This window comes from Mycteria americana, chromosome 7, assembly GCF_035582795.1.
Source record: "Mycteria americana isolate JAX WOST 10 ecotype Jacksonville Zoo and Gardens chromosome 7, USCA_MyAme_1.0, whole genome shotgun sequence".
NCBI classification, from domain to species: Eukaryota; Metazoa; Chordata; class Aves; order Ciconiiformes; family Ciconiidae; genus Mycteria; species Mycteria americana.
The window spans coordinates 18911498-18923521 of NC_134371.1; the positions used below are offsets into that span (position 1 = coordinate 18911498).

Sequence of the window (12024 nt, forward strand, 5' to 3'; positions counted from 1 at the left end):
GATATTTAAGCTAGAATAATCACGAGGCCACAAGATACTGTAGGATGCTGTAAGCATAGAATCACACAGTAAGGCTGTGGACCATGCCAGTTGATATATTTATATAATTTCCCCCTTTTCCCCCCACTCTTTTTCTGTTTATTCAAATGAGGTTTTAAAGGATTCTTCTCTTAATTGGTGAATTCTGTACGATGCAATTTTTTGACCTTTTAAAAAATTTCTAATTAGAACGGTGAAAAAAAAAAAGGGGAAGATCTGAGTGGTTTTGGGTTGTGTGTTGTTTTTTTGTTTTTTTTTTTTTTTTTCCTTGTGTGTCTTCTGATCTACATCTTATTTGAGTCACTTCTCACTGTGTTGCCTCCAAGTTTTATTACTCAGCAAGGTACTTTAATTACCTCTTGCAAATCTTTCTGAATAAGATGGTTATGTCAAAGATAAAACATTTAGGGAAACATTATTTGTTTTGTGTTCCCTCATGGTGACACAAGTTTAAAGTTGTTTAGACAAGATTGAAAAGACTCAAAAGTCGGCACTAATGTGCTGATTTTCTGGTCATGTGATTCAGGGCACGATGTCTAGAGGTTCAGAAGGATGCTGTCTCTGAGATCTAAAAATAGATACCTTGTTCATAGCGCTGTATACCCCAGAGACAGTACCCGCACTGTATGAGAATGAAGGGTTTGAGGGAAGGAGAAGAGTGTAACACAACTAAACAAAAAAGAGCAGTCTGTTTTCTATAATATGATTTATAAAATGGCTGCTGCATCCGCAAACAGTCTTTTGCAGTGGAGAAGAAGAGTTATGACACTGTGATTGTGCAGCAAGATTATGTTGTTAAATTACAGCATTTACCCCATTAAAATAAGCCCCAGTAGATGGGAAAGAGTACTAACTTGAAGACTGGCTTGTAGCTTCTGTAACACATTCTTACTGTGACTGCTTTGCTTAGAGTATTTTTAATGAGTTTGTCTGTAAGATTTGATACTACACATGTGCTAGTCTTCTAAAATAATTTATTATGTTTTATGAGAAAGTATACTTATTAGGCAATGGGAAAAAAGACCAATATGGTTCAGGTTCTGAAGTGAAAAAGCCCCTGAAAGTACTGATTTGCCCAGTAGGTTAAGTGGGTTAGGTGTAGGATAAAGCACACAGCATATCCCAAGGTGCTGGTGGCTTTTAATGCCAAGTTACTATTAGACAAAGGTAATCACTAGATGGTTGATCTGTAGTACAAGCCAGGTCATCTCTGCTTGCTGTTTCCAACAAAAATGCTTAATTTCATGCCAAGAGAATTTCAAAAGTTTTGTGCCCAAATTCAGGACTTAAAAGTATTTTATTGAGGGCATTTCTGAATAGCAAATGTTTTTAATATCTATACAGAAAAATATCTATTCTGTGGAGTGCTACAGGTGGATATCGAGATTTGCCAAAGAGATAGTTGGGAAGTGAAGGAGGAGGGAATTAATCATATTTTTAAATAAGATATAGCAATAAAGGGATCGACATTTAAAACCTATTAATTCATGGAAAGTCTGCCTTTTACTTCAGTAGAGTTATAGCTTCACACTATTTGTCCCAATGTTCTTTGAAATTAATGAGTGATTCTTGTATAAACTATTTATCGTTTTTATAAAATGTCTCATCAGTATTTGTTTTAATTCAGGATCTCCATATATTCACGCTAGCAATAATGGTACTAGAATATTTGAAAATGGATAACTGCAAAACTTTACCTTGTTACAGTCACACACTTATTCTTCATTGCACTATATCTTGAAAAACTGAAATCAGATGAAATACATTTTACAAGTCTGAAAAAATGAGATAAGAGTACCCTGATGCACTGTCAGTTTGTGCATGAGTCTTTCAGACTGAAGTTCTCATGAATGTTGATAGGTTGCAGCTACGGATCTCTGTACTGAGTTGAAAGTGCTGCTTGTTATATGTTTTGGGGGGAATCTAATCGACCCAACGTTGTGCACTTCTCTCTTTCAGTGAATAATATACTGGATTTGGAACATGTACAGGAACATGTATATCTTTTTCTATACAAGTTTGTTGCAAGTGCATAAGATTTACTAAATTAATTAAACAATATATCTCTCGAGAAAATAATGCATTAACATTTTCCTTTAGAAAATAAAAAAGGCCTTGCTGAAGGACTTTGAAGGACATTTTCAGCTTGTGTGGCAACTCTCTCAAAAATCTTCTATGATTTGTTGCATGCATGTTTTTTATCCAAACGTGCAATCACACTCTGATTGAAAACTGGAACATTTATTCTGAAAACAGTCTGCTATAGAAATAGCAAAAAAACCAAACCCAATACATAATAAAAGCATTAAAATCTTTATTTTTTTAATACTGACATTTTAGAAGTTTTACAGTAACTGTATACCATCTGTTATCTTCATGAGTCAGTTAATTTACTCTGGTGCTAAATTAATGTACCTGTTCACTAAGGCAACATTTCTGTGCTTCATGACTCAAAAGATACACCTGTGGATCTTTTCTTATAGTCAGTTTCCAGTCTACTTGGTAACCTAGGATAGGTATACCTATACGGGTATACAGTTAGCACATTATATTTAACAGTCCAATTCTGCTAGTAATCAAAACCACCATAGCTTTTTTGTTGTCGTTGTTGGATGAATTTGGAAATTGGTAATAAAATTGCATATTGTAGGATTATCGCTTCAGTTTCAAGAAATGTTTATTTTGAGGTTTTGGGCATAATGTAGAGCATGGAGTTGGCAGTGCTGACCCTGTGTGCATGCAATCTATTTCCTTCCTTTCTCCCAAAAACATAAAAAAATGCAATTATGTTTTCAGGTCTTTGTCATGATTATTAGGATAATAATTATTTTGTCAACTCTGTTGACAAAACCTTCTTCTCATCAGCTTCCATGATAAAATGTTGGAAAAATTGCTTTCTGCCTTGGTGAGCCCACTGCTGAAGCTGCAATGATGGGAGCTGTTTCAGAAAAATAGTAAACCAGACAGTTGGGCGTTAGTATTTTGCCTCCCTTTTCCCACAGGTAATATGATAAAAAAGTTTGTATATCTATAGTTGTTTAAAAATGCTTGTAAATAGCTTGAAATTACTTGCTTTTGGACTTTGTGCTTTATTTAGCACTTCCATGATGCAGCTTAAAAAGCAGCTTTCATGGGATATTGCTATGAGTTTTTTAGTTTATTGTCTGCTTATAAAATGAGAGAAAGAAATTTATAAGCAAAATTGCTATTTCTCAGTAAGACCTTACAGGTAATAAGGCAGAAGGTTTAACACTGAACATGAATGAATATTTTTATCTGAATAGAAAATAAATCCTCCAGTGCAATCTTTAAATTATAATGCTTATTTTCATCACCGCAAAGAAAAACTGATGTAGACCAGGTGTGTAATCTGGTTTTCTGCAAGATGCCCAGCCTTTTAAATCAATACAATATAACTAACTTGTTAAAACTATAATTATAAAGTATTTCAAAAGTATTTCCTTAAATAAAATTGGTAGCTGTACAAACTCACTTGAAAATGGATGCTATACCAGCTTTATGGCGAGATGAAGAATACTGATGCTGTTCAAATGCCAGCACCTATAAGGCAGCTTGCTTTGAAGTTTTACTTAAAAAGGAAAATTAATGCTTGGCTTCTCAAGCACAAGAGATCTGTTGCATTTTAAAAAGTGTGTGAACTGTAGGTATATATGTCCAGAAAGGATAATATTTTCCTATCCAAAATGCTGTCCGCCCTTTCTAATGCAACAAAGTATTTTCTTTAATATCTCTGCCCTGAGCAGTTATTTGCTCTCTTGATGCTTTTTGGGTTACTTAATGAATCTCCTTGCAACATCTCATCATACATTACAAGTGGTCACCACTAATATGACTGCAGGTATATTGAATAGGCAAAATGAAAATTAGTGTACAAAATACTATATTAAAAATAAATAATCTAGAGAGATATTTTGAAACAAATCTGATTTTCTAGCTCTTTTTATCTGGCTATAGAATTTCAGATTAGGAGGCAAGTTTTAACTGTGCCTTTTGGATGGTGTGTTTTGCGTTGTTACGTGTCTTTAAAACACACACATATTTCAGTCGAAAGAAAGCAGTTTGCTGCATGTTGAAATTGTTTTCACTTAAGCAAAAATGAAATAGGACAATTTTATTTCATAATAGGTGAGTGAATTGAATTCACTGAAAAGCACGTAATCAAGTTACTCTAGCTTTAACAAGTTACCATGTGTCAGCTGAACATCTGTGTGAGCTCCTAGCTCATGGCATATTGTGCAGTCATTTGACTTAACCCTCTTTCACTCTGGACTAAATTAAATCACATTGCCTTGCACATGCTGCAGTTGGAGCGTTCACGCAGTTCGGCTGCTCAGCCAATGTGCAGTAACGTTTATGCGACTATTTAGTTACTTTTGTGCAAGTCAGCCTTGCTGGTGGGAGAATTTGGTGACAACTGCTCCAGTTAATGGGGTTTTCATTTTTATGTCTGCAATTTGCCTGGAAGGGCCCTACTGTAGGCAGTATTGAGTATTGTGCTCAACTGTGAACATTTCCCTGGGGTTCTGGGCACAAGAGCTAACCTTGCAGAAAATGGCCTTTTGATAAACAATAGCAGAAGCAGAAGTGCAAACAGCGTAAAAAGTTCAATGAAGTGTTAATTTCAATGACTTTCTTAAAGGATGGCCTTATAAGGCAAAAAGTTAAGCATTCAGCTGAAATCCAAACCATTCTGAAGGTTGCTGTTAGGCTGTATAAGAAAGGGTATCTTTATAAATATGATAAAAATCGATGTCCTGCCCTTCATTATCAAGGTATGTGTACCTTGTCTCACATATAAGTAGATGTAAAAATTAGACTATTTACTTTTTATATATATTGTGTTATGTTTTAAGCTAGCATCGAAATATTTTTTACTCTTTAGAGTTGTCTTTAATTAATCAGTAAATTATTCAAAATTAATTTTTATTCACTGCTACTTCTAGCATGTAACAGTGGGAAATTATTTTTCTAGTCTATCTTTGGAGGTTCATCTGCTCAAATTTTTAATGCTTGGTGAAATACCTTTTGTTTATTTATTTATTTTTAAGATTTCTCTGTCTTCAGATAGGACTTTTGTGACCAATTCACAGTCAAGTTAGTTACATTCACTTGATCACATTGCTGTTTGCACTGTGAGATACTGGACAGACTGCTTAACCTGATCTGTAAAATAAGGATACTAATGCATAATTTAAAGGAAAATGTGAGGCACATTTTAATAATGCTTGTAAAATGCTTTGAGATCTTTAGCTAGCAGTGTAACATACTGTACAGTGTATTTAAAAGTAGCATAGCCACTCATAAGTCTTTAAGTTGAGCCAGTCAGTGTCCTAGCTAACCTTGCCATCCAATCTACTGCAGCTCCCCATTATCGCAGTCCCAGCTATGTTATTTGTTTTCCACCACACTTAACTGCTTTTGTGAAGCGTGGTATCGGAGATTCTGGTGGTCTACATTTGTGCCCAAAATAGTTCACGGCCAACTTGGTAGCATTGTGGAGATGCTAATAAAGAAGCACATAACGGGGAAATTGTGATACAGGAAATCTATTGGATTAGTCTTTTCAGCCTTCGCTGGGCTTTCACCATTATTTTGGACAGTAAGCAGAGTCCTTGAAGCCATGACAGAAGGTCACACTCTAAGCTACTGTCACATCTCCTTAGTAAGCTGTATGCAAGTGGTTTCATAAGTGTAAGTTTACTCTTGCTAGCTGACTATTTCCTAATCCTATCATGGGTTTTGGTCCAGTCAAGCTATTAAGTTGGGTAATTGTTTAGCAACAGTGAAATTCAGAAATTGCCATATGTTATAGAGGAAATGTAATGGAACATGTGTTTGGGCATTTTTGTATGCTAAGTGAATCCAACTGGTTTGCTCAGTTCATAAATATATTTTAACTGTCAGTCCTGCAAAACTGAGCTCCAGCTTGGAAGCCAAGCTGCGTGCTTTCTTCCCAAAGTTTCGGTAATAATTTTCTGACACCCAAATTTTGCTTTCTGTTATACCTGTGTAACCCTATCATTGTCAATCTGCCTCTGATAGCATTGCAGAACTGTTACTGAGAATATAACTTGACCAGCAGCACGTTTATCTTTATCACTGTAATGGTGATTATGTCTGAGAAGAAAGTGTATGTTCAATTTTCAGAGCCCAGGATGAGTTTTCAGTGTTGGTAGTGAAGGAAGAAAGCACATCTATTTTTAAACTGACTATGATACCAATTTGGAGAAGAAAAAAAATGCAATGAGAAGTTTTTAAGTCACTTAAGACCAACAAAAACAATTTCTTTAAATTGCTGCTTCATGTGAGTTTTTGAAAAATAAAGTATTTGAAACAGTTCTCAAACTGATTCTCAGTAAAATCTATATATACTTTCAAAACCAGTATCTGACCAAGTCTTCTGTGACAAAGCACGTAAGCATGCTGATCTATATAGAATTCGGGAGAGTTGTACCACTTATAAATAGTGCTACTTGTGGGCAAAATAGCAGTTTTGTTATTGCAGCTGTATTTTTGTATGCCCAGATGCTATGCTGCCTAGCAGTATCATTAGAGAATGATCTCAGATGTTCTGTACAAGTATCTTGTGGTACTGATGTCACAGAAGTACTGCATCAAAGATTGCAAATGTCATTGACTACCTGTTTCTCACTTCTCATTTTCTGCTTATGTATGATAATCATCCTAAGACAAACTAGGAAAGGATTCCTGACCCATTTTTCAAATTCACTAGAATAGTATTAGTGTCAGGGCCCTGAGGGTACTGATAGGCCTCAATGACCCTGACCATTAGGGTCATGGAAAAGCTGGTAAGTGATTGTCTATTTGTAAATCAAAAGCATGTGTCTACTGCTTCAACATGTAAAGGTAAGTTTTCACAATCAAGTGTATCTTGAAAACATCTTGTTATGCTTTTTCATTTGTTAGGTCTCTAAAATGAGTTGAACATGACTTCCATGAACGAGTGGAAGGATTGAGCTCTCTTAGATTTGCTAGATGAATAACCACTATTTGAGATTGTGTTATACAATGCCATAAGAGAGGAAAATTCTTATGTATAGTTAAACTGAGTTTACTACTTTATACTTAGACCCAAAAAGGCACTTAAGCATGCCTAGATTAGTATAGACCCCTGTGGTGGTCTTCATAGTCTTGAATGTTAGCTGTACCATATGATAGATGGACAGTGTGAGTGTTATGGACATGAAATAATCTTTGGATAAAATTTGGACATAAAATTTTTAGGAGGAAGGACTAGAATTAAAGTCTTCCTATGTCTTTTTTCTGGTGAGTACTGTAATCAAAATTTAGTTCTCTGTATTGTCTAGCTTCCTTTCTTTAAATTATTCTTATGTCTTCAAAGTTCAATGGCCACAAAAGAAAAGGTTGAGCATATTGACCACTCCTGTTTAGCTTGCTGGATAACATTTTCTCCTGTTATGTGAGAGATGTAGTTAAACAGAAAATTCCTCTTGGATCTTTTACACTTTAGGTGAATTCTATAACTTTCCATTATCTGTGGATGAACTAGCAGACGCACTTATATAGCTTCTATCCTGGACCACTAAGGCTTATAAATTATGGTTCAATATGCTCTGATGGCAGCTGTATTGTTTCTAGAAGCTGAAATCAGGTCTGGAAGTATATAGCTTCATTTTGTTACTACATGACATGAACTGAAGATGTGGTGCAGGCACACCCAGTACTGCTGCTTTGCTCCTGGAGGACGGATGCTATCTGTTTTTCTTCCATCTGTATATATCCTAGTTTCCCATTTTCCGAATAATGAATAACTGACTGTACTGTACACCAGGAATGGGGTGGAGAAATGACATCACCTTATTCTGGGGCCCTTTTTTGTTTTCCTACCCATTTTGACTTACCAGTGCCCTTAGGGCTGGGGCTATATACTGTGCAGGGAAGCTGTAGGCACTTAGTGTCTTTGAGAACTCCACTGCTTTGCAAAATGTTAAGTTGGCTACTGACCCCAAAAGCTTTTGGTGTGGGAGTGTTGAGAGAGAAAAAGAGAACAGATGGAAACTGATAGACATCCCATTGCTGTCTCATTTCCTTGGGAAACCAGGCTAAAAATAAGTTGAAAACTTGGGGACTGGTGCCTCATTGTAACTGAGTGCCCAAACCCCTTGGCAGTCATTCTGTCTCATCCAAGAAACCTGTAGGTGGACTCGGAGGCCTATACTTTTTTAAATTGGAACTTTAATGTAGGGAACTATTACTGTATTTCCACTGTAAAATTATTGTTTCAACTGTAGGTATATATGTTGGAATGCATATATTCACTATGTGGAATACAGAGATATACATTTGAGCCAATTGCAATAGGCAAGAGTGTTTGTGTGTGTAATAGCATTGAGTGCATACCAAGAGTTAGTTACGATTTGTAGTTCAGTCTTATGCCTTCCATTAGCATAATATGCAATAGGATGTTATAAGTTGGTGGCTTCTTAGCTTCAGTCTTCATTATTTTGGCAGTCCACTATGGACCAGCTTGCTGACCTCAGTCTGCTGTGCATAGAAGGAAGGTATTGTTCAGAAACGGGGCTTGCGAAGGAAGCAAATCAGTTTGTGTAGTCTAGGAAATCTACAATTAATGTTTGACTAGTTGTAATCTGAATGGCATGATATGATCTTGCTGGAAGCACCTGGACACAATGATGACACCTGTCATCTTTTATTTTGGCTTTATTCCTTATTTTTCATTCTTAACTTTCTTGATGTGAGAGAAACAGGAGCATACATACTTTGTGCTCCTAGGTATACGTAGGTGAAACAACCAGGGTGGAATGACCTCTAGTGTATTTTACCATGCGTACTGCCAATGAAATCATGCAGGCATTTCTCAGACTATCAAACGTGTCCACAAAACTTGAAAATGCCTCCTCTGCAATCTAAATGACTATTTACATCATATTAGGATTTATTAGGCTTTAAAATTGTTTCCGTAATATTACTGTAAATAGCTCAACCCTGAATTCTTCAACTTGAAATGCTCTGATGTCATTGTTTTAACTAGCTTTAGAAAACCAGCAAGGTTAAACTGAACAAAATTACCTTTTGATATAAACAGCTGTAATGTTTTTCTCCAGACCTTAGATGAAGGGAGCTGTGAACATGCTTCTGAAATTATTCTCCTACCTAGAAGTTAAAAATAGAACTTGAAACTCACTCTAGTTCAGTTGTTGTTATGGGAATTGGAGAAGAAATTAATTGAAGTGCTATGACCTGAGTTAAGCAGAGAGTCATATTTAAATGATTAGACAAGCTTCTTCTAGCCATAAAACCTAGAGATCTCCGAAAGTTGTATGCAACTTCTATAGAGTGAAAATAAATAGCCATGGTTTTATTTTTCTAGTCTTTAGAAATTAGATGAGATAATTAGAAATTCCAGGAAAATATGTGGCATTCCAGTGAGAATAATGATTTTTTTCAGTGGTTTGCCTAAGGGCTTTTGATACCAAAATAGTAACAAGATTGAAAGTACAAAGAAGTTGGATTTAATATTCCTTTAGGGAACTGTCCTGAAGAATATGTAACAATCTGCTTCAGACAAGCAAATGTGAACCCAAAGACATTTTCTAAATACCACATTCTTCCAAGCATTCACATGTAATTGTATGACTGCCAGTGACAATTGCATTCAATTGTTAAAGGAAATAATTCTGGCTGCATCTTTGAACAGATGGGTAAAAATGCGGTGTGTATTAAGGCCAGAATAAATTGGCTTGCTTTGAAGAGGTCAGCAGATTACAATAATCTTCACTAGCCAAAACAGACCATTAGACATTTGGAACTATACCCAATACATTTTTTTTTTTTTAATCTGATCTTTTAGAATATTTAGCTAACTTGTAGAGGCTATACTCAAGCCTATGACATCTGTATTGGACATGAGATTTTCCTGCTTTGAAGATATGGTTTAGGGATCATTGTTTCTAGCATAAACAACTAATTGTTCAAAGGATACAGCATTTTAAAAAGTGAAATCTAAAAATGAAGACCAAAGAATGGAAGTCTTCCCTATGATTTTCTATGGAATTTGTAGAATTAGTCATGCTTGACACTTTCATATGCAGAATGCACATGATGTTTAGCAGTTGTTTTGGAAAGAGAATTCACTTGAAGTTCAGAGTGTTTCATGAAAATTTGGTTTATTACTGTTCATTATAAATATTATCTTGTACTAATTTTCTTCTCCTTGACTAAATATGGTGCTGTCTCCAGTCTATAATGCAAGAAGCTGGACTGCATCTTTGAAGTTCCTCTAAGGTTTAGGCTGTAAATGGATTCTGGAATACTAGAAAAAACATTCTATGTCATACACTTCCTGCATCCATTTACAGTCATTCTTTTTAAAATTAAGGATATTTAGATTTTAAAAAGCATCCATTTTTACTTAAATTCTCTCTATATTCATTTTTAAAGAAAAGTATAATCCTGCAATGGTTCTATGTCTGTAACTTTCCATACTGATACTACAGTCTTAGACCCTTAGGACAGACTAAGACTACATTAAGGATACCCTTAGACTACATTAAGGATAGTGAAGTTGAATTTAAGTTTGACAATTTATGGAAAGATCTTTGGGTTTTTTATGCATATATTCTGCATACAGTATATACACTATACCAAACCCACGCTTTTGATGTCACTGCACATTTATTCTGCCACAAGCTCCTGGAACAAAACAGCTACTGATGCCACACATGGAAGGGCTGTAACCCAGGAGTCTAGTCACTGTGGTGGAACAATGCAGTTCAAGCACAAGTGAAGTATAGGAGCAGTCTATATGTATTTTGACATGAACTCTGACTTAATTGTGTATGTCATGGGCTGTGCATATGCCTCCTTTTATCTTTTCTCCTGTCCTTCATTTTATTTTCCAGGTATATCTGTTGGAAATGTGCGTGATAGGGATGTTGTTATACTCCAGTGTGCTTTAATAGCTTCCAACAAACTATTTTTTTTTTTATTCCATGCAATTACAGGTTCTAGCTAGAGATTCATGAATTTTCGTCTTCCTTGTTAAATGTTCCCATTTTCGTGTTTTATTCATCTATACCTGGTATATCACCTTATAGAATGATCAGATCAGACATTCAATAATACTTGTGTTGCAAATATACAAAGAAATGCTGTCAAGCTGTGTATGTCTGTTCTTGCAAACTTCATAAAAAATGCAGCCAAAGGGATTGTCCATCTGTTACCAGTGTAATGCAGTTTATGGTCTCTATGCTTTTTAGCTCTGAAGTAACTTTTAGAAATTCATTTAAACATTTTTCTCCACTGAATTTGATTTTAACATTCCTTGTCATTAAAAAACTTAAGGAAATATATTTTTAACTTATCCAAAAGATAGCAGGCAAAAGCTTTTGATTACGAGAGACCTAAAAAAATGATAGCAGATTAGAGCTCTGGAGGTAGACCTGTTTCACTAGCCTGCCTTCCTTTTGTTAATATAATGAGTGTTTGTTTCCAAACTATATTCTAATTTGTATTTACATGCATTACATTTAGATAGGTGTGTATGAAATATGAGCAATGATGTTCTTAGTTGACAGTTTCTTTCAATTCAGTTTTATTTATTTATCTAGCAGTAGAGCGTTAATATGTATTAGCGTATTTTCTCATATAGTAAGAATAATTTTTTTTTTTTAAGGTTTTTTGAATGATTCAGTTACTAAATGCATTGTGGCTCTACGCTTGACTGTGATAGTGAAAGTCAGTACCTGCATGCCTGTGGGAAGCCATTCAGATTACTTCCAGTGTTCGGGGAAAGGAAAATGTATCACCAAACCAGATGAGGTAAGGTGAACTTATCAAGACCTTCCTGTAGTGTGGAAATTCCATGATAACGTAAATACAGGGTAAACTGTACTTGGTCCTCTGAGCGTGTGCATAACTTGTTGCTGTGTAATAGGCTTCAAAAGCTCACAGATGTTACTA

The 12024-nt window shown here is 35.4% G+C and overlaps 1 protein-coding gene across 3 annotated transcripts in view; it reads left to right on the plus strand.

The window, feature by feature from the left end:
* The window catches only part of DNER (delta/notch like EGF repeat containing), a 145707-nt gene that overhangs the window by 79941 nt on the left and 53742 nt on the right, over window positions 1–12024 (plus strand). For all 3 annotated transcript variants that reach the window (XM_075507283.1, XM_075507284.1, XM_075507285.1), the window contains exon 5: window positions 11738–11883. In XM_075507283.1, the coding sequence (XP_075363398.1) occupies window positions 11738–11883 (146 nt within the window). The remainder of the gene's footprint in view (window positions 1–11737; window positions 11884–12024) is intronic.